Genomic DNA, 18,974 nt, shown 5'->3' on the forward strand with positions numbered 1-18,974 from the left:
TCACCCACTTACCTTATTTAATATAGAATTTAAGGCATTGTTCCACGTGAACTCAACCTCACTCCAATCAGCCTTCTTTTATTTTCTCTAGTTTTATTGAGATATAGTTGACACATAACATTGTGTAAGTTCAGGGTTCCAAAACTGTCCCAATACTCATCTGGGAGCTTTGCAAACATACCATTGCCCAGATCTCATATATTCAACAATTGATTCACAGTCTTGGTGTTGATAACCAACACTGATAAAAGGTCCCCAGCTGATGTCAATTCCTGGTGGGGACTATGTACTGTAATCCTATAAGACATTCCCACCGGGAGAAACTTGTTAAAAGATACAGGAGAACCTGTCTTATTTCTGACAACTCTATGTAATAAATCTATAACTATCACAACATAAAAAGTTTTTAATTTAAACTTTAAGGAAAGTTTAAATTTACAATAAATCTTGAGTCTACAGTGCTCTGTCATGAAATAGAGGCTCTCCGCATGTGTTTAATTATAGTTCACAAGACTCTCCTGACTTTGATTCTCTTGTTCTCTCCAACTCAATAGCCTGAAAAGTTTCCACATCTCTTCTCTACCTTAAGATCTATTATTTTTGTATTTCTTTCTCCTCTCGTCATAGTTCTGGCTTCATCAGATAAAATTGCTCCAGACCTCCTATAGAGAGATGATCTGTGTGAGATCTTTGTGAGGAAGAATACAGAAAACCTCAGAGTCTTATCTGCTGGGGACCATCTGTTCTCCCCAGCAAGGCTCCTCCACCAATGGCCCAATAAAGAAGACTGCTTGGCTGGGGGAAGTGGTTGAGAAGGAAAGGAGGCAGAAACAGGCGCAGTCCCTGGAGCGGCTGCCCTTGCATTCTACCACCTTCTCTGCGTCAGGTAGGTCGGGTGGGGATGCCGTGGAGGCAGCTCCCGTGTGTCACACTGCAGTGAGGACCCCTCCAGGTCAGCCCTTCCTGAAATAACTTTCTATTTTCTGAGGAAAAACTGAACTTCCTAAGTGCGTACTTCTTTAAATGCAGCCAGGTTCCTTGTGGGCTGAGCCAAAGGTTGGTTCCTTCTTAAGTGAACAAAGAGGACCTGTTCTAGTGTTTCTCACAAGTCTGCCCAAGGCCGTCTGTTCACATGTGTGTCATGCTGATTTTGCGGGATAAGGGAAGAGAGAAGGGAACAGCCCACTATAATTAGGAATCTGTGGGGCTGGAGGGGCTCCCATATCATAAGAAACTTTCATCTAGAAATAGAAATTTGTCTCTGTGTTATAAACATGTCAAAGTTTCCTTCCACAGACTTGACAAAATGTCTCTCTTCTTATCATGGATCAAAGCTATTTTCATCATTGCCTTGGTATTTCCTCTTTATTCTGGTGAGTGAATTTTCCAGTGCAAGATGAAATATTTTACATATCTTAGAAAATGTGGGAAACAACTTCTCTAATCTAGGAATGAAGGAGGTTGTTTTTTTACTGGGCTTATAAATCTTAAACTGATAAAGTGAAAAAGGGCATATTACAAATGTCTTTTGAAAAAGGGATCAGTAGGTTGCTTTTTCTCATTTCCCATTTTGGACAAGTAAAGACAGAGTAGGGCGGGTGAGAGTGGGCACTAGAATTTTGGTCTTTGTCTACAACTATTGAACATGACCTATATATTTTTTTCTTTCTGGCGGTCAGATTGTTAAAGGCAAACCTGGGGCGAGAAATGATCTTTTCTACATCTGGTATTGCTTGATATTCTGATTATCACTCAATCTCAATCCCTTATGATACCTTCAAAGAAAGCTGTTTAGAATTCAAAAATACGTCGCATTAATTTTCACAGTTAGAATAATCGAAAAATAATAGTAAAATATTTCCAAATTTAGTATTGTTTTATAATTCTTTTGTTTTGTTAATGACAGGAAAGTCTTGCTTCATTAGTTGTGGAGTCTCTAATATTTAATGTGCACATGTTTCTGCTACTAATAAATATGAGCCTTGTTTACTAAAATTGATTCTTCTCTCCCCCTTCCCTTTCTCCTCCTCTTCCTCCTTTTTCTCCCTCTCTACTCCTTCTATTTCTTTCTTCTCCTCCTCTTCCCTTTATCCTCCCTCCCCATCTTCCTTTCCCTCTCCTCCCTTGCCCCTTCCCCCACTCCTCCTTCATTTTTAACTTCCTTTTTTTTACCCATGTGTTAGTTGCAGAAATTTATTTTGAACCTGATTTCAGATTTCCGGTAAGTTAATACAGATGCAGGTTGAAAAAGATAAGCAATTAACTTTCATATATCATAAATTTTAACAGCAACATTAATCAAAACTTGTGCATCAGAGAGGTCTTTCCAAAACTAGAAATATAGTATTACAACTGGAGAAGGAAATGGCAACCCACTCAAGTGTTCTTGCCTGGAGAATCCCAGAGACAGGGGAGTCTGGTAGGCTGCCATCTATGGGGTCACACAGAGTTGGACACAACTGAAGCGACATAGCAGCAGCAGCAGTATTACAACAAGGTCAAAAAATAGAAACTTAGCTATACAAAGCTATCTGTCATTATCTAGATAACATAAAAATGTGCATATTCTGTTACACAAAAATTTAATTAATGGGCACATATGTTGCTTCATACAAGCATCTGAGAAAGGTTGAAGGTGTTTAGAGTAGTAGTGTTAATCTTAGCATAACAAAGGAAAAAAGAATCAACCTAAATGTATATTTAAGATGAAAATTTCTATAGATCCACATAGTATGATATTCAATTCAGTTCATTTCAGTCGCTCAGTCATGTCCAACTCTTTGCAACCCCATGAATTGCAGCACACCAGGCCTCCCTGTCTATCACCATCTCCTGGAGTTTACTCAAATTCACATCCATCGAGTTGGTGATGCCATCCAGCCATCTCATCCTCTGTCGTCCCCTTTTCCTCATGCCCCCAGTCCCTCCCAGTATCAGAGTCTTTTCCAATGTGTCAACTCTTCGCATGAGGTGGCCAAAGTACTGGAGTTTCAGCTTTAGCATCATTCCTTCCAAAGAACACCCAGGGCTGATCTCCTTTAGAATGGACTGGTTGGATCTCCTTGCAGTCCATGGGACTCTCAAGAGTCTTCTCCACACCGCAATTCAAAAGCATCAATTTTTCGGTGCTCAGCTTTCTTCACAGGCCAACTCTCACATCCATACATGACCACTGGAAAAACCATAGCCTTGACTACACAGACCTTAGTTGGCAAAGTAATGTCTCTGCTTTTCAATATGCTATCTAGGTTGGTCATAACTTTTCTTCCAAGGAGTAAGTGTCTTTTAATTTCATGGCTGCAGTCACTATCTGCAGTGATTTTGGAGCCCAGAAAGATAAAGTCAGGCACTGTTTCCACTGTTTCCCCATCTATTTGCCATGAAGTGATGGGACCAGATGCCTTGATCTTCATTTTCTGAATGTTGAGCTTTAAGCCAACTTTTTCACTCTCCTCTTTCACTTTCATCAAGAGTCTTTTAGTTCCTCTTCACTTTCTGCCATAAGGGTGATATCATCTGCATATCTGAGGTTATTGATATTTCTCCCAGCAATCTTGATTCCAGCTTGTGCTTCCTCCAGCCCAGCATTTCTCATGATGTAGTCTGCATATAAATTAAATAAGCAGGGTGACAATATATAGCCTTGATGTACTCCTTTTCCTATTTGGAACCAGTCTGTTGTTATTACATAAAGGTTAAAAAAAAACACCTATATCTCTAAATATCTGAATAAACAAAATCACATGTTTAAAAAGTAAATGATACAAGCAGATACACAGCATTTTTAAATATGCCAATTACCAAAACTGTCAACAGTCAACAAACTGCATTTGTATCTTCTGGATAGATAGATATAGATATACACACACACACATATATACACACACATGCACAAACACATGGATTTAGTTGGAATTATCAAGAACAAGAATAAGAAAAAGAACAATCTAATTTCATGATTTCTTCTTGAGTTCGAAAGGGAAGTGAAGATGATGGCCACTAAATTACAAAAACACATTTAGCCAGTTTTATAACCTCTTTAAAAAAATTATAGCAGGTTTATGAAAACAATAATATTTTACTTTTAAGTGGGATATGTGTTAGTTCTATAAGTTCTAGTGTTATAGATAGTAGTTTTTATTTTTTATTTTTTTTGTCATTTATTTTATTTTATTTTATTTTAAATTTTAAAATCTTTAATTCTTACATGCTTTCCCAAACATGACCCCCCTCCCACCTCCCTCCCCACAACATCTCTCTGGGTCATCCCCATGCACCAGCCCCAAGCATGCTGCACCCTACGTCAGACATGGACTGGCGATTCAATTCTTACATGATAGTATACATGTTAGAATTCTCATTCTCCCAAATCATCCCACCCTCTCCCTCTCCCTCTGAGTCCAAAAGTCCATTATACACATCTGTGTCTTTTTTCCTGTCTTGCATACAGGGTCGTCATTGCCATCTTCCTAAATTCCATATATATGTGTTAGTATACTGTATTGGTGTTTTTCTTTCTGGCTTACTTCACTCTGTATAATTGGCTCCAGTTTCATCCATCTCATCAGAACTGATTCAAATGAATTCTTTTAACGGCTGAGTAATACTCCATTGTGTATATGTACCACAGCTTTCTTATCCATTCATCTGCTGATGGACATCTAGGTTGTTTCCATGTCCTGGCTATTATAAACAGTGCTGCGATGAACATTGGGGTACATTTGTCTCTTTCAATTCTGGTTTCCTCGGTGTGTATGCCCAGAAGTGGGATTGCTGGGTCATAAGGTAGTTCTATTTGCAATTTTTAAGGAATCTCCACACTGTTCTCCATAGTGGCTGTACTAGTTTGCATTCCCACCAACAGTGTAGGAGGGTTCCCTTTTCTCCACACCCTCTCCAGCATTTATTGCTTGCAGATTTTTGGATCGCAGCCATTCTGACTGGTGTGAAGTGGTACCTCATTGTGGTTTTGATTTGCATTTCTCTAATAATGAGTGATGTTGAGCATCTTTTCATGTGTTTGTTAGCCATCCATATGTCTTCTTTGGAGAAATGTCTATTTAGTTCTTTGGCCCATTTTTTGATTGGGTTGTTTATTTTTCTGGAGTTGAGCTGCATAAGTTGCTTGTATATTTTTGAAATTAGTTGTTTGTCAGTTGCTTCATTTGCTATTATTTTCTCCCATTCAGAAGGCTGTCTTTTCACCTTGCTTATATTTTCCTTGGTTGTGCAGAAGCTTTTAATTTTAATTAGATCCCATTTGTTTATTTTTGCTTTTATTTCCAGAATTCTGGGAGGTGGATCATAGAGGATCCTGCTGTGATTTATTTCTGAGAGTGTTTTGCCTATATTCTCCTCTAGGAGTTTTATAGTTTCTGATCTTACATTTAGATCTTTAATCCATTTTGAGTTTATTTTTGTGTGCGGTGTTAGAAAGTGATCTAGTTTCATTCTTTTACAAGTGGTTGACCAGTTTTCCCAGCACCACTTGTTAAAGAGATTGTCTTTACTCCATTGTATATTCTTGCCTCCTTTGTCAAAGATAAGGTGTCCATATGTGTGTGGATTTATCTCTGGGCTTTCTATTTTGTTCCATTGATCTATATGTCTGTCTTTGTGCCAGTACCATACTGTCTTGATGACTATGGCTTTGTAGTAGAGCCTGAAGTCAGGCAAGTTGATTCCTCCCGTTCCATTCTTCTTTCTCAAGATTGCTTTGGCTATTCGAGGTTTTTGTATTTCCATACAAATCTTGAAATTATTTGTTCTAGTTCTGTGAAAATGTGGCTGGTAGCTTGACAGGGATTGCATTGAATTTGTAAATTGCTTTGGGTAGTATACTCATTTTCACTATATTGATTCTTCCGATCCATGAACATGGTATATTTCTCCATCTATTAGTGTCCTCTTTGATTTCTTTCATCAGTGTTTTATAGTTTTCTATATATAGGTCTTTAGTTTCTTTAGGTAGATATATTCCTAAGTATTTTATTCTTTTCGTTGCAATGGTAAATGGAATTGTTTCCTTAATTTCTTTGTCTACTTTCTCATTATTCGTGTATAGGAATGCAAGGGATTTCTGTGTGTTGATTTTATATCCTGCAACTTTACTATATTCATTGATTAGCTCTAGTAATTTTCTGGTGGAGTCTTTAGGGTTTTCCATGTAGAGGATCATGTCATCTGCAAACAGTGAGAGTTTTACTTCTTCTTTTCCCAATTTGGATTCCTTTTATTTCTTTTTCTGCTCTGATTGCTGTGGCCAAAACTTCCAGAACTATGTCGAATAGTAGCGGTGAAAGTGGACACCCTTGTCTTGTTCCTGACTTTAGGGAAATGCTTTCAATTTTTCACCATTGAGGATAATGTTTGCTGTGGGTTTGTCATATATAGCTTTTATTATGTTGAGGTATGTTCCTTCTATTCCTGCTTTCTGTAGAGTTTTTATCATAAATGGATGTTGAATTTTGTCAAAGGCCTTCTCTGCATCTATTGAGATAATCATATGGTTTTTATTATTCAATTTGTTAATGTGGTGAATTACATTGATTGATTTGCGGATATTGAAGAATCCTTGCATCCCTGGGATAAAGCCCACTTGGTCATGGTGTATGATCTTTTTAATGTGTTGTTGGATTCTGATTGCTAGAATTTTGTTGAGGATTTTTGCATCTATGTTCATCAGTGATATTGGCCTGTAGTTTTCTTTTTTTGTGACATCTTTGTCAGGTTTTGGTATTAGGGTGATGGTGGCCTCATAGAATGAGTTTGGAAGTTTACCTTCTTCTGCCATTTTCTGGAAGAGTTTGAGGAGGATAGGTGTTAGCTCTTCTCGAAATTTTGGTAGAATTCAGCTGTGAAGCCGTCTGGACCTGGGCTTTTGTTTGCTGGAAGATTTCTGATTACCGTTTCAATTTCCGTGCTTGTGATGGGTCTGTTAAGATTTTCTATTTCTTCCTGGTTCAGTTTTGGAAAATTGTACTTTTCTAAGAATTTGTCCATTTCTTCCACGTTGTCCATTTTATTGGCATACAACTGCTGATAGTAGTCTCTTATGATCCTTTGTATTTGTGTTGTCTGTTGTGATCTCTCCATTTTCATTTCTAATTTTGTTGATTTGATTTTTCTCTCTTTGCTTCTTGATGAGTCTGGCTAATGGTTTGTCAATTTTATTTATCCTTTCAAAGAACCAGCTTTTGGCTTTGTTGATTTTTGCTATGGTCTCTTTTGTTTCTTTTGCATTTATTTCTGCCCTAATTTTTAAGATTTCTTTCCTTCTACTCACTCTGGGGTTCTCCAACTCTTCCTTTTCTAGTTGCTTTAGTTGTAGAGTTAGGTTGTTTATTTGACTTTTTTCTTGTTTCTTGAGGTATGCCTGTATTGCTATGAACTTTCCTCTTAGCACTGCTTTTATAGTGTCCCACAGGTTTTGGGTTGTTGTGTTTTCATTTTCATTAGTTTCTATGCATATTTTGATTTCTTTTTTAATTTCTTCTGTGATTTGTTAGTTATTCAGAAGTGTGTTGTTCAACCTCCATATGTTGGAATTTTTAATAGTTTTTCTCCTGTAATTGAGATCTAATCTTAATGCATTATGGTCAGAAAAGATGCTTGGAATGATTTCGAATTTTTTGAATTTATCAAGTTTAGATTTATGGCCCAGGATGTGATCTATCCTGGAGAAGGTTCCATGAGCACTTGAAAAAAGGTGAAATTCATTGTTTTGGGGTGAAATGTCCTGTAGATATCAATTAGATCTAACTGATCTAATGTATCGTTTAAAGTTTGCGTTTCTTTGTTAATTTTCTGTTTAGTTGATCTGTCCATAGGTGTGAGTGGGGTATTAAAGTCTCCCACTATTATTGTGTTATTGTTGATTTCCCCTTTCATATTTGTTAGCATTTGTCTTACATATTGCGGTGCTCCTATATTGGGTGCATTGTAGGACGCATTCTTCAAGATGCTCAGCTATCCTGTTTGTTTTATTGCTTGCACACAAGGATGTTTCTCTGATTCCTCAAAAGTCTTAGCTATGTTATCTGCCTGTATAGTCTCTGAATCATAGTGCTTGGCAGCTTGCCCTGTGTGCATATCATAGCTGTGTTATATGATTTACTCTGCAGTGTTGGTGTTTCATTCCGTCGCCGACAGTGCATATATATTTATAATTGTTATATCTTCTTCTTGGATTGTTCCTTTGATCATTATGTAGTGGCCTTCTTTGTCTCTTTTCACAGCCTTTGTTTTAAAGTCTATTTTATCGGATATGAGTATTGCCACTCCTGCTTTCTTTTGGTCTCTATTTGCGTGGTATATCTTTTCCAGCCCTTCACTTTCAGTCTGTATGTGTCCCTTGTTTTGAGGTGGGTCTCTTGTAAGCAGCATATAGAGGGGTCTTGTTTTTGTATCCATTCGGCCAGTCTTTGTCTTTTGGTTGGGGCGTTCAACCCATTTACGTTTAAGGTAATTATTGATAAGTATGATCCCGTTGCCATTTACTTTATTGTTTTGGGTTCTGGTTTATGCACCCTTTTCGTGTTTCCTGTCTAGAGAATATCCTTTAGAATTTGTTGGAGAGCTGGTTTGGTGGTGCTGAATTCTCTCAGCTTTTGCTTGTCTGTAAAGCTTTTGATTTCTCCTTCGTATTTGAATGAGATCCTTGCTGGGTACAGTAATCTGGGCTGTAGGTTATTGTCTTTCATCACTTTAAGTATGTCTTGCCATTCCCTCCTGGCCTGAAGAGTTTCTATTGACAGATCAGCTGTTATCCTTATGGGAATCCCCTTGTGTGTTATTTGTTGTTTTTCCCTTGCTGCTTTTAATATTTGTTCTTTGTGTTTGATCTTTGTTAATTTGATTAATATGTGTCTTGGGGTGTTTCGTCTTGGGTTAATCCTATTTGGAACTCTCTGTGTTTCTTGGACTTGGGTGATTATTTCCTTCCCCATTTTAGGGAAGTTTTCAACTATTATCTCCTCAAGGATTTTCTCATGATCTTTCTTTCTGTCTTCTTCTTCTGGGACTCCTATAATTCGAATGTTGGAGCGTTTCATATTGTCCTGGAGGTCTCTGAGATTGTCCTCATTTCTTTTAATTCGTTTTTCTTGTTTCCTCTCTGATTCATTTATTTCTACCATTCTATCTTCTATTTCACTAATTCTATCCTCTGCCTCTGTTATTCTACTATTTGTTGCCTCCAGAGTGTTTCTGATCTCATTTATTGCATTATTCATTATATTTTGACTCTTTTTTATTTCTTCTAGGTCCTTGTTAAACCTTTCTTGCATCTTCTCAATCTTTGTCTCAAGCCTATTTATCTGTGATTCCATTTTGATTTCAAGATTTTGGATCATTTTCACTATCAATATTCGGAATTCCTTCTCCGGTAGATTCCCTACTTCTTCCTCTTTTGTTTGGTTTGGTGGGCAACTCTCCTGTTCCTTTACCTGCTGAGTATTCCTCTGTCTCTTCATCTTGGTTATATTGCTGCGTTTGGGGTGGCCTTTTTATATTCTGGTAATTTGTGGAGTTCTCTTTATTATGGAGCTTCCTCACTTTGGGTGGGGTTCTATCAGTGGCTTGTCAAGGTTTCCTGATTAGGGAGGCTTGTGTTGGAGTTTTGGTGGGTGGAGCTGGGTTTCTTCTCTCTGGAGTGCAGTGGAGTAACCCATAATGGGTTACAAGACATCAAAGGTTTGGGGATAATTTTGAGCTGCCTGTATATTGAAGCTCAGGGGATTGTTTCTGTGTTGCTGGAGAATTTGCGTGGTATGTCTTGTTTTGGAACTTGTTGGCCCTTGGGTGGAGCTTGGTTTCGGTGTAGGTATGAAGGCAGTAGATGGGCTCCTATTGCTTAATGTTCCCTGAATTCAAGAGTTCGCTAATGTTTTCAGGCTTTGGATTTAAGCCTCCTGCTTCTGGTTTTCAGTTTTATTTTTACAGTAGCCTCTAGACTTCTCCATCTATACAGCACCGATGATAAAACATCTAGGTTAAAGATGAAAAGTTTCTCCACATTGAGGGACACTCAGAGAGGTTCACTGGGTTATAAGGAGAAGAGAAGATGGAGGAGGTAGTTAGAGGGAACTGGAATGAGATGCTGTGAGATCAAAAGAGAAGAGAGCAAACTAGCCAGTAGTCACGTCCTTATGTGCGCTCTATAGTCTGGACCGCTCAGGGGTATTTACAGAGTTATACGGGGAAGAGGAGAGGGAGGAAGTGGACAGAGATGACCAGGAGGATCAGAGAGAGGAATGAGTAGGAGAGAGACAAATCCTGCCAGTAACCTGTTCCTTAGGTGTTCCCCACCGTCTGGAACACACAGAAATTCACAGAGTTGGATAGAGGAGAGATGGGGGGGAAAAGAGACAGAGGCCACCTGGTGGAGAAAAAGGAGAGTCCAGAGGAGGAGAGAGTGGTCAAGCCAGTAATCTCACTCTCAGGTAAACTGGGGTAGTGAAGTTTGGGTTTTTAAATGCACAAAATTGGCAATAAACACCTAAGAGCAAAGATTAAAAATCTAGAGTAGAGGTTGGATTTTCAAAGATACAATATTAAAGAGAAGCAGAAGGAAAAAGGAAGAAAGAAAAAAAAGAAAGAAAAAGAATTATTAAAAACCAAACAAACAGACAAACAATCAAAAAAAAAAACCATCAACAACCATCCAAAGACTATATATGGTGTTTGCCTTAAAAAAAAAAAAAAAAGGTCTTAAAAAAATAGTAATAATAGGTTATAGAAATAAAAATTAGAGGAGAAATAGAAGACTTAACAATTAAAACAAAGTTAGAAAAAAAAGCAAAAAAAAAAAAAGGAATGCTTTTAAAAATATTTAAAAAATATATATCTGGCCCTTTCTGGTGTTATGGGCCGTGTGGGATCACTTCCAAGGTGGTTCCCTCTGATTAACTTCTTCTGTTTGCTGGTTTTTTAGGATCACTAGTTCAGTCGCGCTGTGGGGAGGGGTGATGCTGCAAACAAATAGCACTGTCGTGTGCACACAGTATCTCTGCCCCGCTTGACCTGTCCTTTCTCGCGGCGCACAAACCGCTCCGGTTCTACGATGCTCAGCCGGGAACCGTCTGGGGCCGGCCCTAGGCTGCGTGCACTTCCCCGGTCCAAGCCGCTCAGGTTCGGCGCTCAGGCAGCCCTCAGAGGCACAGATTCGGCTGGAACTGCGCTTTGGGCCCTTCCCAGGTCCGAGTAGCTCAGGAGTTTGGCGAGCGCGGTTGCCGCGGCTTGTCACCTTTTCTGCCGCTGCTGCTCAGCTTTCTGGGTGGACCGCTGGCGCACCCCATGAGGCAGATTGTGACTGTCCAGCACCCCCAGAAGTCTTAGCAAAGGAGCCTGCTTGCAGTTAGGTAAGTAAAGTCTCTCCGGGTCTGCAATTGCCCCTTTCCAGCCCTTACGGCTCTGGCTGCCTGTCCCCGGCGGGGGATGGTCTGCAGCCGGCTTTTCCGTTCCGTCCTTTGTTCTGTGCTCGGTCCTGGCAGGGTCTTATGTTCGAGCTTTTCACGTGGTAGCTATCCCACAGTCTGGTTTGCTAGCCCAAGTTAGGTCGTTCTGGTTGCGCGTGGGGCGTTCCTGCCCGATTCTTACAAAGCTCTGCAGCCCGCGCCTCCCGCGCGTCCCTGCCCTGCCCCCACTTCCCAATGGCGGATGCAGGCGTCTGTGCTGCTTTTCCGCTGGGGGAGTTACTGTTGGGCTTGTAATCTGTTGGTTTTAATTATTTATCTATTTTTCCTTCCTGTTATGTTGCCCTCTGTGTTTCCAAGGCTCGCCACAGACTTGGCAGGGAGAGTGTTTCCTGGTGTTTGGAAACCTCTCTTCTTAAAATTCCCTTCCCGGGACGGGCTTCCCTTCCCGGGACGGAGCTCCTCCCCACCTCCTTTGTCTCCTTTTTCGTCTTTCATATTTTATCCTACCTGTTTTTGAAGACAAAGGTCTGCTTTTCTGGTTGCCTGATGTCCTCTGCCAGCCTACAGAATTTGTTTTGTGAAGTTTGCTCAGCGTTGAAATGTTCTTTTGAGGAATTTGTGAGGGAGAAAGTGGTCTTCCCATCCTATTCCTCCGCCATCTTTCCCTCCGGTGATAGTAGTTTTTAAAACTAAACATAGGTTGCTTCCCTGGTGACCCAGTGGTAAAGAATCTGTCTGCCAATTCAGGAGACATGGGTTCGATCCCTGAACAGGGAAGATCCCACATACCACAGAGCAACTAAGCCCGCGTGCTGTAACTATTGAGCCTGTGCTCTAGAGCCTGGGAACCACAACTACTGAAGCCCGCGTGTCCTAGAGTCCACACGCTGCAACAAAAGAAGCCCCACAATCAGAAGCCCACGAACTGCAGCTAGAGTAGTCCTCGCTCACCACAACTAGAAAAAGCACACATAGCAACAGAGACCCAGCAAGGCTAGAAATAAATAAATTATTTTTTTTTAAACCTAAATATAAAATATATTTCCAATTTTCATGCATGGCACTTCATATCAAGATTAAACAAATTTTACTCAGATTTTCATTCCCTGATGAATTTTATGTTGTCTCTACATTTAACAGCCAGACTGTAAAGTGTATACAGAAGTTTGCACCAGAGAATACGATCCAATCTGTGCAAGTGATGCAAAAACCTACAGCAATGAATGTACTTTCTGCAATGAAAAGATGTAAGTACACAATAGTAAATATTTGGTCTTCCAAGGTATGAAGAAATCATCACAAAGTGATGGTAAATCTGTGTTGCTGATTGTACCAAGGCACTATATATATATACATATATATATATATATAACTAAGATCATTGTAAAATATTAAGGGCCACTCTTGTTTCTTTCCCTGAAGTTCTTGTTTCTGAAAGTAGTTTTGTGTTTGAGCTATTGATAGCTTTGATTGATATTGTGCAAATGTGTAAACAATTAGTTTAACTTAATTATGAGTTACTAATGGCAGACTAAGAACCAATATAATGTAATTCCAAAGCCCAGATGCAGAACGATAGCTCTCGGTGGTGGCCTTGTGATTGACCCATGCAGACTTCCAGCTGAAGGGAGCATAATTGTTCAAGAACCAAACGGACCACTGAATTCAGAAATTTATCATAATCAGCCCACTCATGTTAGAAAGGGACTCCTGTCAAGGTTGACTATGTCTCAAAAACTCTCTGTGTGTGTTAGTCATTCAGTTGTGTCTGACCCTTTGCGATCCCATGAACTATAGCCTGCCAGGTTCCTCTGTCCATGCAATTTTCCAGACAAGAATACTGGAGTGGTTGCCATTCCCTTCTCCAGGGGATTTTTCCTACCAAGGAATCAAACTTGGGTCTCCTACAGTGCAGGCAGATGCTTTACCATCTGAGCCACTATGACAGCCTCCAAATCTTCCCTGGAGAGCGGGGCATTCTAGAGCACCTCTATCTAATCTCCCTTTCCGCCTCCTTCCACTGAGGGAGTCTGCAGTCTGAAGGTTTAGCCAGCCTTTCTACCTCCTGCCTCATTTCCTCTCATAGGGTATTTCCTCTCACAAAATCTTTGCACATTTAATCCCCAAAGAGGCATGTGTTTCTGGAGGACTGCTGATAGTCTCCAATCTCTCCTCTCTCAGATCTGGGTGAGTCCCAAACCTGAATCAGACTAAGTGCACAGGGGAACCGGCAGACTGGGCCCAGATGGGAACCGGCTCTAGGAGCAAGCAGAGTCCAGTTGCTTCTGCAAGTGGAACACAGCCACTCTATCTTGTTCCATTTTCAAATCCTCCTTATTGAAAAGATTTTTGGAGTTTTTATGTTTAACATCCAAACTCTATCCTGCATGCATATTATCTACATTTCTCTACCACAGAAATGACTCCAATCTGTACAATCTATGGTAGAACTTACAGCATTGAGTTAATTTTCTCAGTGATACTACATTGAGAGTTTAAAATATTCCTTTTTAAATAAAAATTTATGGTGGAGTAATTTTAGATTTACAGAGAAATTTCAAAGATAGTACCAAGTTTTTGTATCCTTTATCCAGTTTCTCCTAAGATTAACTCATCCAAACCTGGCACACAGGTCAAAAGTAACAAATTAACTTTGGTTTGTCAGTATTAACTAATCTACAGAATTTGTTTGGATTTCACCAGTTTTTCCATTAATATCCTTTTTAATTTTTTTAAAAGTGTAATGTACTTTATTTCTTCCTTAAAACTCTAATTGTTTCCTCTCTTTCTTTATAGGAATAATGATGCCAATATTTATTTTCAACACTTTGGTGAATGTGAATATTGATAAAGCAGCTCATAATTTGGTTTTTATTGTAACTACATTTTGTGGTGTATTCTACAGGCAATTAGAGTCTTCTCAATCAGAGCTGACCAGGTCAATTCTATGAAACAAGAGCTATTGATAGAATATAGAGCATTCAAATTCTTCCCAAAATTAATTTTTTATGATTTCAGGATTTTCATTCTTTGTGTTCAATTTATTCAATGGTAGTTTGAAAAATTAATGTCACTTGCATGCTTGATAACATAAAAGCTAGTGTAATTTAAAATAATAAATATTTCACTCATTAAAATGTTAATAATGGTGTTATCTTTATTAAAACATCCTTTCTTTCAATAAGGGGTTAGGATATGTGCATACATTTGGTAACTATAATCAAATATATTTTCAATATTTTCAAAGATGAAAATTTGAACTATTTCAAAATTATTTGGTATTTACCAAAAGTACAAACTGTTTGGCTCCTTTCTATCCTATTGAATCAAATTTTCCAAGAAAAAGGGGCTAGGAAATTGAATTCTAATAAGCACTTAAGTTAATGTTAAGACCACAAATGTTAAACAATAAGAACCTTAATTAGTTAAATAATTGATTAGAACTTAAGTTCTATAATTGAATTAATTGAAAAATCTATTCAAAGATAGCATAAGATTTCTGAAGCTTGGGAAAAAATTTACATGTTATTTTCTTTCTCTTTCATAAATAAGCCAAAAGGCAGTTGCTGCTGCTGCTGCTGCTGAGTCGCTTCAGTTGTGTCTGACTCTGTGAAACCCCATAGATGGCAGCCCACCAGGCTCCTCCATCCCTGGGATTCTCCAGGCAAGAACACTGGAGTGGGTTGCCATTTCCTTCTCCAATGCATGAAAGTGAAAAGTGAAAGTGAAGTCGCTCAGTCATGTCCGACTCTTCCCGACGCTATGGACTGCAGCCTACCAGACTCCCCCGTTCATGGGATTCTCCAGGCAAGAGTAATGGACTGGGCTGCCATTGCCTTCTCTGAAAGGTAGCTGAGTGATATTCAAATGATAGATGGGACAGCTTTCCTCGACCTAGGCTATCCATTTCTAGTCTAAGTTAGTCTAAGTCTGATGATGGCTTTCCATTACTTTCCATCTCCCACTAACAAGAAGCAGACATTGACTAAAGGGCCCACTGCTCATTTAAAGCTTTGTTATAGTAAAAGAAATGTAGAGATAATGCTATCTTTAATATTTTTTGAGGGAACAGTGAAATTGTTTGAAACAGAGAGGGGACCCTTTCCTTCCTCATAAGGGTTGCAAAAGAGTTCCAACTTCTCCATATTCTCAAACAAAATCACAATTTTATATTTAAAAAAATTATATTTATCCCCATGGGTGTGAATTAATATTCAATTGGGGTTGGATTTACATGCCCTTATGATTAACAGTGTTTAATGTTTTTTCATGTGCTTATTGGCCACTTGCATAACTTCTCTAGAGAAATATCTATTTAAATTCTTTGCCTTTTTAAAACATTGTTATTGTTCAGTTACTAAGTCATGTCTGAATCTTTGAGACCCCATGAATTGCAGCATGCTAGGCTTCCCTGTCCTTCCCTATCTCCTGGAGTTTGCTCAAACTCATGTCCATTGTATCAGTGATGCCATCCAACCGTCTCATCCTCTGTCACCCACTGTATTCCTGCCCTCGATCCTTCCCAGCATCAGAGTCTTCTCAAATGAGTCAGCTCTTTCCATCAGGTGCCCAAAGTACTGGAGCTTCAGTTTCAGCATCAGTCCTTCCAGTGAAAACTCAGGGTTGATTTCCTTTAGGATTGACTGGTTTGATCTCCTTGCTATCCAAGGGACTTGCAAGAGTCTTGTCCAGCACCACATTCGAAAGCATCAATTCTACAGGGCTCAGCCTCCTTTATGGTCCAAATCTATATCCATACATGACTACTGGAAAAACCATTGTTTGACCAAACAGACGTTGTCAGCAAAGTGATATTTCTGCTTCTGAATATGCTGTCAGGTTTGTCATAGCTTTCCTTCCAAGGAGCAGATGTCTTTTAATTTCATGGCTGTCACCGTCCACAGTGGTGACTGCAATGGAGCCCAAGAAAATAAAACCTGTCACTGTTTCTACTTTTTCCCCATCTATTTACCAGGAAGGGTTGGAACTGGATGCCACGAGCTTAGTTTTTTGAATGCTGAATTTTAAAAGTTAATTTTTTAAAATTCCTTTTTTTGATTTGGTAGAGTTCTTTATATAATTTTCCCTGGTGGTTCAGATGGTAAAGCATCTGTCTACAATGCAAGAGACCTGGGTTTGATCCCTGGGTTGGGAAGATCCTCTGGAGAAGGAAATGGCAATCTACTCCAGGACTATTGCCTGGAAAATCCCATGGACAGAGGAGCCTGGTAGGCTACAGTCATGGGGTTGCAAAGAGTCTGACATGACTGAGTGACTTCACTTTCTTTTCTTTCTTTCTTTATATAATTTGGTTACTAGGCACTAGTAACCGGCTGAACTATTTCAAATCCTAAAAGATGATGCTGTGAAAGTACTGCACTCATTATGCCAGCAAATATGGAAAACTCAGCAGTGGCCACAGGACTGGAAAAGGTCAGTTTTCATTTCAAGCCCAAAGAAAAGCAATGCCAAAGAATATTCAAATTACCATACAATTGCACTTATTTCACACGCTAGCAAGATAGTTCTTCAAGCTAGTCTTCAGCAGTATGTGAACCGAAAACTTCCAAACATATAAGCTGGATTTAGAAAAGGCAAACGAACTAGAGAACGAACTAGCCAACATATGATAGAGCATAGAAAAAGCAAGAGAATACCACTCCCCCCCCCCAAAAAAAAAACCGACAAACACATTTACTTCTGCTTCGTTGATGACACTAAATCCTTTGACTATGTGGATCACAACCAACTGTGGAATATTCTTAAAGAGATGGGATTACCAGACCACATTAATTGCCTCCTGAGAAACCTGTATGCAGGAAAAGAAGCAACAGTTAAAACTGGACATGGAACAACAGACTGGTTCAAAATTGGGAAAGGAGTATGTCAAGGCTATTTATTATTACCTTGCACATTTAATGAATATGCAGAATCATATGAAATGCTCGGCTAGATGACTCACAAGCTGGAATCAAGATTGCAGGGAGAAATATCAACAACCTTAAATATGTAGATGATACTACTTCAATGACAGAAAGTGAAGAGAAACTAAAGAGCCTCTTGATGAAGGTGAAAGAGGAGAGTAAAAAAGCTAGCTTAAAACTCAACATTCAAGAAATGAAGATCACGGTATCTGTTCCTATCACTTCACGGCAAACAGATGGGGGAAAAGTAGAAACAGTGTCAGATTCATTTTCTTGGGCTCAAAAATCAAATAAGTCAATCCTAAAGGAAATCATGGCTTCCCTCATAGCTCAGTTGGTAAAGAATCCACCTGTGATGCAGGACCCAGGTTCAGTTCCTGGGTCGGGAAGATCCCCTGGAGAAGGGATAGGCTACCCACTCCAGTATTCTTGGGCTTCCCTTGTGGCTCAGCTGGTAAAGAATCCACCTGTAATGCAGGAGACCTGGGTTTGATCCCTGGGTTGGAAAGATCCCCTCGAGAAGGGAAAAGCTACCCACTCCAGTATTCTGGCCTGGAGAATTCCGTGGACTATGCAGTCCATGGGGACATAAAGAGTCGGACATGACTGAGCGACTTTCACTTTTAACGGTAATCAACCCTGAATATTCATTGGAAGGACTGATGCTAAAGCTGAAATTCCAATACTTTGGAAACCTGATGCAAAGAGCTGATTCATTGGAAAAGACTCTGATGCTGGGAAAGATTGAGAGCAAGAAGAGGAGGAGACAACAGAGGATGAGAGGGTTGGATTGCACTACTGACTCAATGGACATGAGTTTGAGCAAACTCGGGGAGATAGTGAAGAACAGGACAGCCTGCTGTGCTGCAGTTTACAGGGTCGCAAAGAGTCAGACATGACTTGTCAGACAGAACAACAACACAAAAGGCCCTTATTAGACATACAACTTGCAAATATTTTCTCCCATGTTTGAGTTGCCTTTTGAACTTTCTTCACAGCATCCTTTGATGTAAAATATTTCAAAATTTAGTGAACTTCAATTTCTCTCTTTTTCTTTTATTGCCTGTGCTTTTTATATAATATATAAGAAATTACTTCCTGATCCTATCTCAGGAAGATTTATTTCTAGATTTCCTTCTAATAGTATCACAGTAATAGTACCTGCATTTATAGCTCTGATCCATTTTGAGTTAATTTTTGTATATGGTGAGAATTATGGGTAAAAGTTCTACTTTTTCATGTGGTTATCCAGCTGTCACAAGACAATTTGTTGAAAAGAATATTGTTTTGCATTTTAACTTTCTGAGAAAAAAATCAATCAGAAATCAGGAAAAAGACTTGTCAAAACTCAATTGATTAACCAAGAGTGTAGTATTGGCAAAGAAATACATAAATGAAACAGAATGGAGAGACTAGAAATTGTTGTTGTTCAGTCCTTCAGTCGTGTCTGACTCTGTGACCCCATGGACTGTGCCTCCCTGTCCCTCACTATCTCCCAGAGTTTACCCAAGTTCATGTTCATTGAGTCAGTGATGGATCTAACCTTCTCATCCTCTGTTGTCTCTTTCTCCTCTTGACTTCAATATTTCCCAGCATCAGGGTTTTTTCCAATAAATCAGCTCTTTGTATCAGG

General features: G+C 39.3%; 1 protein-coding gene across 1 annotated transcript in view; it reads left to right on the forward strand.

Annotated features, from left to right (window-relative positions):
• The window catches only part of MARCOL (MARCO like), a 39,486-nt gene extending 20,741 nt beyond the window's left edge, over positions 1–18,745 (forward strand). The window contains 5 exon segments of the mRNA XM_060416626.1: positions 754–886; positions 1,297–1,373; positions 2,184–2,221; positions 12,558–12,664; positions 14,970–18,745. Of these exon segments, the coding sequence (XP_060272609.1) occupies positions 754–886; positions 1,297–1,373; positions 2,184–2,221; positions 12,558–12,664; positions 14,970–15,022 (408 nt within the window). The 3' untranslated portion in view covers positions 15,023–18,745.
• Positions 18,746–18,974: the final 229 nt, after the last annotated feature.

The sequence above is a fragment of the Ovis aries genome, chromosome 5, assembly GCF_016772045.2.
Source record: "Ovis aries strain OAR_USU_Benz2616 breed Rambouillet chromosome 5, ARS-UI_Ramb_v3.0, whole genome shotgun sequence".
Taxonomy (NCBI): Eukaryota; Metazoa; Chordata; class Mammalia; order Artiodactyla; family Bovidae; genus Ovis; species Ovis aries.